Raw genomic sequence first — 15941 nt, forward strand, 5'->3', positions numbered from 1 at the left:
TCAAGAAGGGCAGGGGGGAAAAGCCTTATAAGTACAGACCTGTGAGCCTAACATTAGTCAGGAAGTTACAGTGTACCCCTGCATTATTAGAGGGGATACGTTCCTAGAAAAGCACCTGTATTGCAATTTTGTATAATGCAAACCCTTTTATCCCCCATTGAATCCCATGTTATAGGTGGAGCTGCTTTCCCACAGGAAGTTTTTCTGTCAATAGTAATGCCCCACAGCTGCACAGTCTATAGATGAGGGGATTCTGATTGTATTGAAAGCAGTGTTGTTTTAATTAACTGGAAATGGATGTTATATTGTTTGATTAAAGTATCATTGCACAAGTATCAATACAAGAGGTTGCCTTGTCAGTTTCCAAAGCAACTCCCTTAAATTGCCTGCCCCTGTGAACTGGCAGCTGCAATTATTGTCCTTGGTAAACTAGTTCAGTTCTCTGTGTACATTTTGTATTTATTTTTCACATAAATTCCATAAGGACAAACTTTTGTCCTGTATTTTTTATGGTAATTTATGAATTCTATAAGTGCGAATTTCTATTACCTGAACTGCTGTAACCTGGGAGTACATTGTATTGGATAAAGTTCTGAGGGATAGAATTAATGATCACTTCAAAAGCCTGGGGCTAATCAGAGATAGCCAGCATGGCTTTGTCAAGGGCAGATCCTGTCTGACCAATACAACTGATTTTATTTTGAAGAGGTAACATTGTATTGATGAGGGTGGTGAAGTGGATGTGGTTTACATGGACTTCAGTAATGCCTTTGACAAGGTCCCACATAGGAGACTGATCCAAAAGGTTAGAACCTATGGGATCCAGGACAACTTGGTAAATTGAATCCAAAATTGGCTTGACATTAGGGGCCAGAGAATGAGTTGTTTTTGTGACCAATTGTATTCCACAGGGGTTGGTGCTCAGGCCCTTGTCTGTAATACAAGTGAATGATTTGGATGTGGATGTAAGAGGCATGATCAGTTGACACAAAGATTGGTGGAGTTGTTGACAATGTGGAGGGTAGTCTTTGGCAACAGGGTGATATGGATATGTTGGAGAAATTGGCTAAGAAATGGCAGACGGAGTTTAATCCAGATAAATGTGAGTGATGCATTTTAGGAGCACTAATCAGGCTAGGACATGCACCTTGAATGGTAGGGTCCTAGGGAGAATTGAGGAACATACCAAAATTAAATTGGAAAGATTAAAACAACAGTGACAATATGAATATAAGACTGCTTTTTTTTAGAAAAGACAGAAATAGGAGATTAATGATTAACTGTTGTTTTCATGTTGGATGTAAGGACACAGTGATGTTTACCAAAGGTCAGTATTGGGGTTCTTATTAGATATTAATGAAATAGACTTAGAAATAGAGTGAATCATTCAAAGATTGTAAATAATGCAATCTGCAAGTATAGACAAAACTCAGAAATATAGAAACAATGAAGAGGATACCTCGGTAAGTGCACAGAAAGCTTTGGAAGTATCAGAATTGTGAGGCAGTTATTCATAAAACTTTTGGGATCCATGGTTTCAAAACTAGAGGCTTAGAGTACAGATACAAGGAGATCATGACCCTTGTAAGGCACTGGTCAGACATAAGATAGGCTATTGAATTCTTTATAGAAACCACATTTGAACAATGACATCAAGGCCATAAAGGGTACAGAAGAGATCTTATGGAATGCTACGCTCTAGTTATGCAAAGAGACTATTGAAACTGGAATTGTCCTTGGAAAAAATTAGAATCTTTCAGTGAACAATTCTAAGAAGTTATGCTACACTATTAAAGACCACAGTTATACAACACAGAATTTGTGTTGTATATCTAGAAAAGGAAAGGATAGAGAAGCCTCAAGAAGATGCAGAATGATTTACAAAGATGATGTGAGAACGAAGGGATTATAATTAACTAAAATGATTGAACAGCTACGGCTTCTTTTCTCCAGAAAAAAGAAACTTGCTGAGTTTCCTCATAGATACCTTATAAAGATTTTTGAAAGGAGACAAAACGTTTCCAGTTTTTGTGGAGTCCTAAGCTAAAGATTGTAAATATAAGATAGTCATTAATAAAGAGTTAAGGGGAAACCTCTTTCCCAGGTATAGATAGAATGTGGAATTTGTTGCCATGTGGAAAAGTTGATGTAATTAGCACAGATTTACTCAAGGGAAGGCTCAATAATTATATGAGGGGTAAAGGAATAGACTGGCACCTGAGCATGGATTAAGTATAATTAGGACTTGACTTTTTTTAGTTTTAACACTTAATCATTTCTGAAGAAGAAAAGTACGTTGTATTTTTCCAGCTTAAGTTTGTGTCAAAATGCCATTCCTCTGAATCACCTAAGGCACCAAAAAGTAAAACAGCCAATGTTCACCAGGTTTATCCCATATTTATGAATTTCAATTAAAACTAAACTTCAACTAAACTAACTGAAGTGATCATTGACCTGCAACCTGTGGTCTGCTAAACTCCCAATCATTCAGCACTTATCAAAAGTTTGAAGGCTCTTTTGAGTGTTTTTTTTCCCATTCAGTGTTTATCAAGTGGTTTTCAACAACAGGAAGCTTACTTGAGGCAGAGTAATTTCAGGGAGAATATTTGTTTCTGATTAATATGCGGTTGATTTACCATGTGCATAAGGAGCAATTTTCCAGAGCCTTTGATGTTTATGTCTCAATCTTCAACAGTTTTGCACAGAAAGATCAAGAGGTTCTGTAGAATCTGTTCATGCAGTACGTGCTCACTCCACTCCTACAAATCCAGATGTTATAGATTTAGCACAGTGGCCAGAATTAGCCAACACTTTATTGATGTTGTTGGCAGTGCTCGTTGCCTGTGCAAATGTGGTACGTTCCTCCTCTGATTTATGTCAACAATGACCATGGCGAGAAAGCATTAGTGTCTGCAGAACAGATCTAAACATGCATGCCATGATTTACAACAATGAATTTTTTGAAACTTAGGTGTGTACGTTAGAACTTCAATCATAGTTTTTGTTAACAGTTAAGGCAGCAGAACTCAAAATTTAATTATAACCGCAGCTGATTTTTAAACTCTCTTGGCAGTTATGAATCTAAGACTACACCAATTAGCATTCAGAGCAACGCATGAATCAACTGTAAAGGACATAGGTTTGACCACATTGCAGTACTATTATGTGCAGTTGTAGGTCTCCTAATCCAGGATACAAATTGTGCAATGGCAAATATAGGCTGAAGATTTATTAAAATTGTACCAGAAGTGAGAGGTTGTGATTATAAAGGTAAGTACTCAAATTTGGCATGTTTTCAGTTGAACAGATTAGTTTAGTTGGTGATCTAATAGAAATTTGTAAACTAATTCAGATCTTTTATGAGATCATTCCCAAAGTTATTAAATCCATTGTTGTGAACGTGGTCTTAGAAGAAAGGAGAAACTTAGATTTACTTACTTTTGTGCAGAAGTGATTAGAACATGAAATGCTTCAACAAAAATGACTTGAGACTGATATCTTATGATTATTTAAAATTATAAATATATGAAATAACGTGGATGGGTGTGAAAACAAGTCTAGATTTGCTTGCTCCATGAAAATAGCCATTAGTTTCACAAGCTTAGGTGGTTGAATTATCTTCCTCAGTTTAAATATTTGAACAATGAGCCTATGTGCTGCAATCTCAGTGGTCCTGAAAAAATGGATTACAGTATAAATCATATATATTTCATCTGCTAATTTTGATAATGATTTATATTGTAATCATTTTTTTAAGATGTAGTTCATTTCCATTTGTTCTGCACTGCATTCTATTCTATTTATCAGAACACCCTTTTAAAATGAACTTTTAAACAGACTTTCCTTTGCAGAAGGAGATAAAAAGGACCTGAGGTGAGACCACAAAGTATTGTCTGTCTAAACTCTGGCTTATGGTGGATTGAATTATTTTTCTGCACTCATGCACTGCCCCATTTAGCACCATATAATATTGATCTCTTTTTTAAACAGCCACCCTTATAGCAGAAGACCATCATACCAATGTCAAGGAAGAAGCTAAAATGTTGAAAGGTTTGTCATGTTCAGTGCATTTCATGTCTTATAGGGCTTTCAAAATGAGCAGATTATTGACATAGCATTTTAACTTCATCATTTTATATTGGGGTTTGAGTTATCTTTCAAAAGGTAGTGTGAAATTCACAGAAACACAGTAATAGAGACACAAGAGACTGCAGGTACTGGAATCCAGAGTAAGAAACAATCTGCTGGAGGAACTCAGTGCGTCAAGGAACATCTTTTTGGGGGGAGGGTGGAGGTGGAGGTGGTGGGGAAGGAATTGTTAACGTTTTGGATTGAAACCCTGAATCAGGACTGAGTGGAGAGGGGAAATAGTCAGAATAAAGAGGAGAGGGGGAGTGGTGAGTCCGAGGCCAGAGGTGATTGGGGGACTGATGGGGGAGGGGGTTTTGAAGGATGTGGGACAGATGGAGCAAATGGAGTGGAGAGTCATGGTAAAAGGAGGCAGATTAAAAAAGAAAGGAGAAAGATGAAGCCAGGGTGGGAGTGGGGAGGGTGAAGGTGGAGGTGGTTGCTGGAGGGCGATAAGCAGGCACACAAAGGCTGCCAGTGCTGGAATCTGATAAGGAAGGTGATAATGGGAATCACTGGGGGAGAAGTGAAAGAAAGAAGGAACCAGGACCAGATGGGGGAGGCCGTTGTTAATGTGTGGGTCGCAGATGGATGGAACTGAGAGGGACAGGTTGACGGAAATGGGTGATGGGAAAGGGTTGGAGGGGGCTTGGGAAAGGGAACCAAAGTAGGGGGACTGGAGGAAGATTGGAAGGAGAGAGGGAGAAGTGGGGGGGCGGGGGGGAGACAGAGGCGGAGGCAGAGGTGAGACCGTTACTTAAAACTGGAAAATTCAGTGTTCACACCATTGGGAACCAGGTGAAATATGAGGTGTTTTTCCTCTAGTCTGCATTGGCCTCACCCTGCCAGTAGAAGAGGCCAAGGATGGACAGGCACATGTGGGAATGGGAGGGGGAATTGAAATGGCATGCAACTGGGAGCTTCGAATAGCCATTGCGGACAAGCATAGGTGCTCTGCGAATTGGTCATCCCATCTGCACTTGGTCTCGCTGATGTAGAGGAGGCCACATCGAGAACATCGAAAGTAGTGGACAAGGTCAGAGGAGGTGCACGTGAATCTATTCCTCACCCAGCAGGGCTGTTTAGATCCCTGGATGGTAATGAGGGAGGGGGCAGATGGACAAGGGTTGCACCTCCTGCAGTTGCAGGGGACAGTGCCAGGGGTCAGGGAGGGATGAGTGGACCAGGGTGTCATGGAGGGAGTGGTGTATGGAAGATGGAAAGGGATGGGGAGGAGAAGAAGTGGCTGGTGGTGGGGCCTCGTTGCAGCTGGCAGATCCCACTATTTGCCACACCTTCTTCTCCCCACCCATCTCCACCTTCCGCAGGGACCACTCTCTCCGTGACTCCCTGATCTGCTTGGCCCTCCCCACTCACCCCTTCCCGACCCCTGGCACTTTACCCACAACTGCAGGAGGTGTAACACTTGTCCATACACCACCTCCCTCACCTCCTTCCAGGTGAGCCAAAGATCCACATGTACCTCCTCCAACCTCGTCTACTGCATTTGGTGCTCGTGATGTGACCTCCTCTGCATCAGCAAGACCAAGCACAGACTAGGCGGCCAATTGACAGGGCACTGGCACTCTGTCTGCAATGGCCATCCTGAGCTCCCAGTTGCATGCCATTTCAATTCCCCTTCCCATTCCCACACCAACCTGCCCATCCTTGGCCTGCTCCACTGCGAGGGTGAGGTCCAACGCAAACTAGAGGAACAAAACCCATATTCCACCTGGGTAGTCTACAACTAAATGGTATGAACATTCAGTTTTCCAATTTTGGGTAATCTGTAACTCTGTGTGTGTGTGTGTGTGTGTGTGTGTGTGTGTGTGTGTCTCTCTCTCTCTCTCTTTCTCTATTTCTCTATCTTTCTATTATATATATATAATATTTCCCCTTCCTGGTTCCATCCACCTACTCCCCACACAGTTTCCCTCATTTTCCATTTGGTCCTGGCTCCTTCTACCTTTCACCTCTCACCTTCCTTACTTATCAGATTCTTATCTGATTACTGATCAGACTGGCTACCTTTGTGTTTCTGCTTATCACCCACCAGCATCAGTCTCCACCTTCACCCTTCCCACCCCCCCTTGTGGCTTCATCATCCTATTCTTTTGTCTGCCTCCTTATATCATGTCTCCCTACTCCACCCTTCCCCCTCCCCTAACTGGCTAGATCTGCCCATCATCCTTCAACACCCCTTCTCCCTGTCAGTCCACCAATCGGGTTTGGCCCCTATCCCACCCCTCCCCCTATCCTCTCCTCTCCTCTCCTCTTTATACTAGCTATTTCCCCTCTCCACTCTCAGTCCCGATGCAGAATTTCAACCCAAAATTTCGACAATTGTTTCCCAGAGAAGCTGCTCAACTTGCTGAGTTCCTCCAGCAGATTGTTTGTTGGGCAGTAATGAATTTTAACCAGTTTGGAATAAGAGAGAATAAAACTCCTGTTAATTCATCTGAACAGTCCCCAATTTACTTCCTAATTGGTTTTTTTTAGAAAGTTAATATATTGTCTTAATCAAGAATTTTGTAAGTTTATTTGTATGTTTGTCATTATTTTGTGTGACAACTATTCTGGCATCAGTCCTTAAGTTATCTTTTACTGTGCTGAATACATATCGTCATTCTTGACATTACATCACAAAAGTAATATACTGCAATAACCCACTTCTATTCCCTTGACTATTTTTATGCACTTCTGGAAGATCACATCTCAGATACTTCCTCTGAGAACTGAAGTTTCTCCAATCATCCTCATAATTTTGACTATTGACATTTGGGATTGTATATAGTGTGAATGACCATATAGCTTGCTGAGAGATCAAGGAGAAATAATGCCTATTGGTCAGTTGTCTGTGACTGGTTGGTACCATTTGGGTTTTATGGCAAGAAAACAAATTTGATAGGAAAGCCAAGTCTGGATTTGGAAGGGAATGATACTTCCAATATCTTTTAGAGGTAGAGGCTAGTTTTCAAGGACTGAAGATTTGAGGGTGGTTTTTAAAGAAGTGTGATGAGAGTAGTTTTGAAAGTAGGACAGGCAGTGCCTGAAGAAAAGGAACTATTTACAATACCTGCAAGCATTGGTGTCAGGAAGGGAAGCTTGATGGACAGCAGTGTGTGGGAATTGGGTGGGTCTCGTGAACAAGGTAAGCCCAAGCATTACCTTGAGAAACCAAAGGGCTGACTTCAGAGTTTGAGCAAGTTTGAAGAAAAGGTTAGCGTTGTGATCTGAGAGAAGGATGAGAGCAGTTCAAGCAGCTGAAAATAGCTTGATCATTGTAACAACGAAACACAGAAGCTCCAAGCATATATTTGGATTTGTCAGCATTGTAGCTGAGGTTGGTGGTCAACAGGGTAGATGTATTTTGAAGAATTGTTGGAGAGTAGAGAATAAAAGCCAGGATAGGTAGATTTGGCAGAAGGTAGTAAGGTTTGGTAACATACATAATATGGTCCATTAGTCTAAACTGTTAAAATGCAAGATCTTTTGAGGATTCAGAGTTTTTCATTTTGCTTTGAGGGGATTGATGTTTATGTTGAAGCTGACGGATGATGTTTATGGCACTTGATGTCAAAATATCATACCAGTGTAACTGAACATTGTTATTGCAGTTTATGAAAACCAGTATATTAGGGGCTTGTCAAGGCTCCATTGACATTTGGGATTGTATATAGTGTGATACCTTCATTGTCTTGATGACAGCAATGTTCCCAGGATTAATTGCAATTTTTCAGGAATTGGTACATAATACTTTACAAAAAAGTTTTTGCTGCACAAAATGAAACTTGTTACCCTCCTTTATGATTGATTGAAGAAATGTTACAATATTGTTATTTTGTACCAAGTATAATGCAATAATATATTGAATGATAAAATCATAAGATTTTTCTGCTGTTGTCTATTAAATATTACATCTCAAAGTGTATTTGATATTTTTTATGAAACTGTTATAGTATAATTGCTTCCTAGGCCTTAATTTTCTTTACAGATCTATTATGTGCAATATTTGAAAGTCTATATTCAGGACATTAATCACACGAACCTCCAACCAGCCATCAAATTAGTTAAATGTGATTTACCTTTAACCATTTCCTGATAAATTATCGGCATTTATATTTTGTGTTCCTGCAGGATATAATGTAAAAATTGTACACTAAAATGTTTTTTCTCCTCATTGGAAAATATACTTATGTAATAATTACAGACTAACCAGTACTCATATTCTGACTTAAATATAAATATGCTGAGATTGTGAAGAATGAGTTATATTCTTTCCTTATTAGGATATTATGTGATAACAATTGAGCTGCATAAGGTTAAATAGTCATATCATCTACTCAACTCTGGCTTGTTAGTATATTTACAGCAACATTACAAGCTTCAGAAGCATTTTAAGAATTACTGTAGCTGTCACTGGTTGTACTCGTACACTTGAATGGATATTTTGGGGATCAGTGAAAGTAAGAAAGTCTGTGTCTGAATTGTTGAAATGTTTGTTTGCAAGACACCAGGATCATATACCCTAATAATCCCAAGAGTGACATGATATGTCATTGCAGTGCTTATTTGTGGTATCATGAGTAGTACTTGCCTATGAAGTCATTTGTTCCATATATTTAGTATTTAATTCCACAAATTGGGTACAAGCAGTGTGAAAAGGGGGAAGAGTGCAGGATGTTAATGGAGGACAAAATATTTTAGTTAGAAATATCAACAGGGAGGGGGAGAGATAGTGCAGGGTGGTGATGGAAAACCAGTAGAAGTTGGCAAAAACAGGTAGTTGATGAGCCAGTCATGGATGATTGCGGCAGACCTGTGAACAAGCTATTGTTTATGTAAGGTTGACTTCAGGAGGCCAGTAAAGGAGAAATTGGGATTGTCAGAAAGGGATAAATCAAAACACAGAATGTTATAGAACATAGAACAGTACAGCACAGGAACAGGCCCTTTGATCCATGATGTTGTGCAGAACTAATAAAGATAATGATACCTATTAAACTGATCCCTTCTGCCTACACAATGTCTATATCCCTCCGTTCTCTGCATGTTCATGTGCCTATCTAAGAGCCTCTTAAATGCCTCTATTATATCTGCCTCTGCCACGACCCAAGGCAGCACATTCCAGGTACCCACCACTCTCTGTGTGTTTAAATAAAAACTTGCCCTGCACATCTCCTTTGAACTTTCTCTCTATCATCTTAAATGCATGCCCCTTCTATTAGACATTTCGCCCCTAGGAAAAAGATACTGGCTGTCTATGCCTCTCATAGTTTTTGTAAACTTCTATTACATCTCCTCTCAGCCTCCACTGCTCCAGAGAAAATGACTCTAGTTTGTCCAACCTCTCCTTATAGCACATGCCCTCTAATCCAGGCAGCATCCTGGTAAACCTCTTCTGCATCCTCTCCAAAGCCTCGACATCCTTCGCACAACGGGGTGACTAGAGTTGAATGCAGTACTCCAGATGCGGCCTAACCTGAGTATTATAAACTGGCACCAGACTTACTGACTCTTGAACTCAGGGCCTCAACTAATGAAGGCAAGCGTGCCATACGCCTTCGTTACCACCTTCTCAACTTGTGTGGCCACTTTCAGGGGGCTATGGGCTTGGACCCCAAGATCCCTTTATACATCAATGCCTGTTAAGCTTCCTGCCATTAATTGTGTACTTTCCCCTAACATTTGATTACCCAAAGTGCAACACCTCACACTTGTCCAGATTAAACTCCATTTTTTATTTTTATATACATATATATACCAGGTCATTTCTATATACAGCCTAAAGATGAAAAACTATCTATCCTGCTTTATTTTCTTCAGGGTGGAACTGTTATCTGTTACTTGTTTGATGCAAATCAGGATTTTGGAAGAGCTGGAAAAACTCATTGGACATATTCAAGCAGTAGTAGCGGGAAATATGCACATAGATTGGGAGGCAATGTAATGTTTGGGACTAGAAAAGGAAGTTTGGAAACATACGGGTGGCACGGTAGCATAGTGGTTAGTGTAGTGCTATTACAGCGCCAGCGACCTGGGTTCAATTCCCACTGCTGCCTTTAAGGAGTTTGTACATTCTCTCTGTGTCTATGTGGGTTTCCTCCGGGTGCTCGGGTTTCCTCCCACATTCGAAAGACCTACAGGCTGGGAGCTGTGGGCATGCTATGTTGGCATCGGAAGCATTGGCAACACTTGCGGGCTGTCCCCAGCACATTCTTAGCAACGCAAAAAGACGTATTTCACTGTGTGTTTCAATGTACATGTGACTAATAAATAAATATCTTATTTATCCATTTTGTGGAGGAAGGAAGACTTTTTTGATTTGTTATGATCTATAGCAGTGGCATCCAAATTTGACCCAGAGCCACTGCTGAATCAGACCACTGAAGTATTGTATACTGCCAGGCTCCTTCTGTGTGCTGGTGCCCACCAGGCTCGAAAACGCCAGCAACAATTACAACTCGACCTTCTGCTCTGACATGAAAATGGCCTTCCAGGTCCAAAAATGTAACCACCCTGAAGCGAGGGGATTTGGAGTTAAGATTCATTGTTCGACAGATTACATGAAAGCTTGATCTTCTAAATATTTTGATGAATGGATGGATAAACGTGAAAGATCTTTTGTTTTATTATATGCATGTGTCTTAATACGTATGTCAAATTTAGGTAAAGGATCTCAGTGTAAAACCAGAACGTAGTGTTTCATAAACAAGAAGCCACCCAAGAAGTGAAAATGTGTTGTTTTTGTTAAGAAAGATCTGTGAGTTTTGTGCAGTTTGGAAAGTCTTCTATAGTAACTAACATAGAATTCATCATTCTATGTAAATATGCTGCCCAGATTGATGTGGAATCTCACTTGGATTAAGAAGGTGGCATTAATTTTCTTTGTTATTGCTCTTTAGTTCCTTCTAATACCACAAATTCTACCCTGAAGAAAGTAAAGCGGGATAGATAAATCTTCACCTTTAGGCAGTACTATCCAGTACAAGCACATGGGAGCACTATCACCATTGAGTTCTCCGCCCAGTGAGAAACAATCCTGACTTGGAAGCACCTCACTATTCCTTCAACACTATTTGGGTCAGTCTGGCATTATCTTCCCCATATGGCCACATTTTTTAAGATCAGCTAAGGATAGACAATAAGTAATAGACTTGTCAGCAACGTCCACAGCCAGAGAATGAGATTTTTAAAAAGTACTTACGCTCCCTTTAATTTCTGTGCTTCTCCAAAGTCTCCACTCCTTATGCTTGTTCTGGTCCATGCAACCAAAGCCAGGAATGAAGTTTGAAGAACTTGGAGCTTACAGCAGAATTCATGGTTCTTGCTTCATGTATTTGTGAACATATTTAGACAGTGTAGTGTTTGTATATAAGCTGCCAATTTATTTTGTAAACTGAATATGAAAACTGGTTCAACTTAGAAATTTTGTTTTGTTAGGGATTCACTTGAGTGATTTCCGTCATCCCCAAGGGGCCAGAATTGTTTGTACTTAGGCTTTGCTTTTAAAAGTCAAACCTTTGACTTGGTTTCTTTAAACATAAGATAAGATCGGTCTTTGATGATAAAGCAGAAATTGGAAGTCATTAAGAGCACAGTTTCCAAAGAGGAAAACAAAACTTAGAGATCATGGGAAGGTTATGTTTACTTTAACATTATAAACCAAGTCTAAAGTATCGCCACTAAGTGGGGCATACAGTACAGAACATGCCATGCAGCCCAACCACTGAATGCTGGTGTTTATGCTTCACTTTCCTGTCTCTCCTGTCTAACTCTTCCAGCATAGCCTCTGTTCCAGCTCCCTAGATGCTTTTCCTTAAAACATCCTGTGGTGTGATTTTTACCATTTTCATCATATTCCAGATAAAGAACTTCCTTTGAATTCTTTGTTTGTTGACAGTCTTACATGAATGAGCTCTTGCTCTTCTGCACAAGTTTGTGTGCACTTTATCATTTCAGAGTCCACTATATTTCGTAACTTGTCACTTTTACCCTTTTGAAGAGAAAATAGACCATCCCATTTTGAGTAGTAAAATTTTGCTTTATGAGGACTTGATCTTTTTTGAACTCAATCCATTATGTCTACATCCTTTATATAATATGGCAAGCATAACTGTATGTGTTCCTCCAAATGTGGTTTGACCATAATTCAATACGTTCAACATAATTTTTGTCTGGAAATTAATCCTAGTGTTTGATTTTCTTTTATATTCTTATTTGCCTGCATACAGAGATTCTTTTGCCCTCTTTAGATTCTTACATGCAACTTGTGTCATTTCTTTTGAGTAAAATATGTTACTTGAACTGAAGGGTTGGAATTCATTTGCCAAACATATCTATTCTGCATGCTTGTGAAGATCTTTTTGTAATTTGTTGCAATCCTCATCAGTTTTGACTGTCTACCAACTTCATGTCATTAACTATTTAGCAATTGTGTTTTTGTTCCAAAGTGTTAATCCTTGACATAATTGTGAATAACAGATAGTCCCAGCAAGAATCCTTGTGGGATGATCTTCAGCCACTCTGAACAGTTACTGTACCCTGATTTCTCCCTAGCTAGCTATCTGTTCTGTTACTTGTTCCATGATTATACATACTCTAATTTTATTAATTAATCTATTATTGAAAGCCTTTAGGAAATTACATCTACTAAATTAATCTTGGATTCTCTATCTCTTATCTCTTCAAAGAATTGTAAGGAATATACTTCCAAATGTGTCTGTGCAAGGTCATTACCCACATTGTGTTTTGAATAGCATAAGTCTCCTTCAAACGTGCTAAAGAAATACAGGTTTCTAACTTTGATGTTAATCACCATTCATAATATTTTTATATCTTGTATGTTTTTTCTGTTTTCTTCCTTCATAAAGATTGTATTATTTTTCATCACTGTTGATTAGATCTATATTTGTAACTCCTGAACAATGCTCTAGCTCCCTTTTTAAATGTAGGTATTAGAGCCAGCCCACTAGATCTACAATTTTTCTTTTTCAATTTTTTTATTAGTTTTCAAATGAATACAGATTAATATATAACATCAATGTTTGTACATGTAATACAAAGGGATCAGGAGAACAATCATGGCATAGATTATCACAAAGAACAATAAAATATAAAAAAAGCTGTAGATCCAACGATCTCTTAGTAAATGAGTGTAATATAAAAGATAGGAAAGAAAAAGATTTATTATATATATAAAAGAAAAGAAAAAAAATCCCCAAATCAATAAGAAAAATTATAAACAATATATCAAACCAAGCTAAACTAAACAGAAAATTTTCAAAAAAAAACAAAAAAGAAGAAAAAAACCAACTGGACTGAAATTTCTCAGTAGAAACAGAGCAATATTATGTCGTCAATTCCGTTCCTCTAAATTGGAAAGTTATTGAAAGGGGATCTATATCATGTGAAAATATTGAACAAATGGACTCCAAATATCTTCAAATTTAAGCGAAGGATCAACAGTACCACTCCTAATTTTTTCCAAGTTTAAACATGATATAGTTTGAGAGAACCATTGAAAAGTAGTAGGGGGTATTGGATCCTTTCATTTAAGCAAAATGGATCATTTGGCCATTAATGTAACAAAGGCAATCATACGGTTAGCGGAAGCAGATAAATGGCCAGACTCTATCCTTGGTAATCCAAAAATTGCAGTGATAGGGTGAGGTTGTAAATTAATATTCAATACATTTGAAATAATATTAAAAATGTCTTTCCAATATTTTTCCAAAAGAGGACAGGACCAAAACATATATGTCAAAGAAGCCACATTCGATTTACATCTATCACATATAGGATTTATATGGTGATAAAAACGGGCTAGCTTATCTTTTGACATATGGGTCCTTTGAACTACCTTAAACTGTATCAAAGAGTGTCTGGCACACATTGAAGATGTATTAACTAAATGAAGAATTTTCTTCCATGTCTCTGTAGGTAAAGATGTCTGGAGTTCGCTTTCCCATTCATTCTTAATTTTGTCCAGTGATTCTGGACGTATTTTCATAATTAAATCATAGATTATTGCTATCAAGCCCTTCTGATAAGAATTAAGACCTAAAATTTTTTCCATAATTTCAGTTTTGTAAGGTGTCGGAAAAGAGGGTATAGTAGCTTTTAAAAAATTACTAATCTGCAAATATCTGCAAAAAAGTGTGATCTAGGCAAATTGTATTTGTTAGACAATTATTCAAAAGATGAAAAACAGTTATCAATGAATAAATCATGAAAGCATACTACTCCCTTCCTTTTCCATATGGAAAAAGCTGAGTCAACTCTGGATGGATGAAAGAAAAAATTAGATTGAATGGGACTTGACAAGTTAAATTTATTCAATTCAAAAAATTTAGGAAATTGAAACCATATTCGTATTGTATGTTTAACAATTGGGTTAATCATATGTTTACTTAATTTGGTAAGTGCAAAAGGGAGTGAAGCTCCTAAAATAGAAACTAATGAAAATTCAAGTACTGATTGCTGCTCAAGGTGTACCCCTTTGGGGCATTGAATTACATCTGAATCTTGTATCCAAAAAATTAAATATCTGATATTAATTGCCCAATAATATAATCTAAAGTTAGGCAGGGCCATACCACCATCTTTTTTTAGTTTTTGTAAATATTTCTTACTTAACCTTGGGTTTTTATTCTGCCAAATATATGAAAGAATTTTAGAATCAATAGTGTCAAAAAAAGATTTTGGGATGAAAGTTGGAATCGCTTGAAATAAATATAAAAATTTTGGTAAAATATTCATCTTAACCGCATTAATTCGGCCTACCAATGATAAAGAAAATGGGGACCATTTAGTAAATAATTGTTTAACATGGTCAATTAAAGGCAATAGATTAGCTTTAAGTAAGTCCTTATGTTTCTTGGTAATTTTAACACCTAAGTACATAAAATAGTCAGTTACCAATCTAAAAGGTAATTGCCTGTAAATTGGGGTTTGCATATTTAATGGAAAAAGTTCGCTCTTATTAAGATTTAATCTATAGCCAGAAAAAACACTAAACTGATCTAGTAGTGATAGTACTGCGGGGATAGATTCCTCCGGATTAGAAATATAAAGTAACAGGTCATCTGCGTAGAGAGATATCTTATGAATCTTCTCTCTGCGAGTAATGCCACATATATTTGAAGAATCCCGGAGTGCAATACCCAAGGGTTCTAAAGCAATATCAAAAAATAAAGGGCTTAAAGGACAACCTTGTCTAGTACCTCGAAAAAGCCTAAACAAAGGAGATCTACGATATTTTGGAAAATTATTAACTATGAGTACTGGCACCTATGCTATCTGTAAATTTTTTTAAAAATGCATTGTTGCAATCTGTACTGGTCAGGCATTTTATCTTGTTGAGTGTGATTAGTTTATTTAATACTTATTTAGAATGTGTTTATATAATTTCTGTCATTGTATCCATCTGATCAGCCATTCCAACAGATACTAAAGCAAATTAATTATTTAATGTTTCTCTATTACAGCCTATCATTTTTATCTATCTGTATCCCCATTCCCATCCTGAATTTTTCTGTATTTGTTTTCTTGCGGTATATTATTGCTTTATGTTCCGTGATATGTTGATTACAGAGTTCCATTTGTTTTTTTTAAGTTGTTGTTTAACCTCCTTTACAATTTTGTATTCTCTTCTCTGCACTACCTGCTCTCCATGTGTTTTGTAGATGCCTTTCTTTGCCCTCAGCTTTGCTTATGACTTTAATTATCCTTAGCATTTAGTTTATTCTTGTTTATGGGGAATATTTCTAGGACTGTATGATCACAAACACTTCCCTTTGCTAAGGAGTGGC

General features: G+C 38.0%; 1 protein-coding gene and 1 long non-coding RNA gene across 2 annotated transcripts in view; one reads left to right on the forward strand and one right to left on the reverse strand.

Moving 5' to 3' along the window:
* LOC127571306 (uncharacterized) overlaps nt 1–11420 on the reverse strand; it is a 56264-nt gene extending 44844 nt beyond the window's left edge. The window contains exon 1 of the long non-coding RNA XR_007956465.1: nt 11336–11420. This is a non-coding gene — a long non-coding RNA (uncharacterized LOC127571306). The remainder of the gene's footprint in view (nt 1–11335) is intronic.
* slmapa (sarcolemma associated protein a) overlaps nt 1–15941 on the forward strand; it is a 157362-nt gene that overhangs the window by 95738 nt on the left and 45683 nt on the right. Inside the window, 1 exon segment of the mRNA XM_052017577.1 lies at nt 3991–4050. Within this exon segment, the coding sequence (XP_051873537.1) occupies nt 3991–4050 (60 nt within the window).

Source organism: Pristis pectinata, chromosome 6 (assembly GCF_009764475.1).
Source record: "Pristis pectinata isolate sPriPec2 chromosome 6, sPriPec2.1.pri, whole genome shotgun sequence".
NCBI lineage: Eukaryota > Metazoa > Chordata > Chondrichthyes > Rhinopristiformes > Pristidae > Pristis > Pristis pectinata.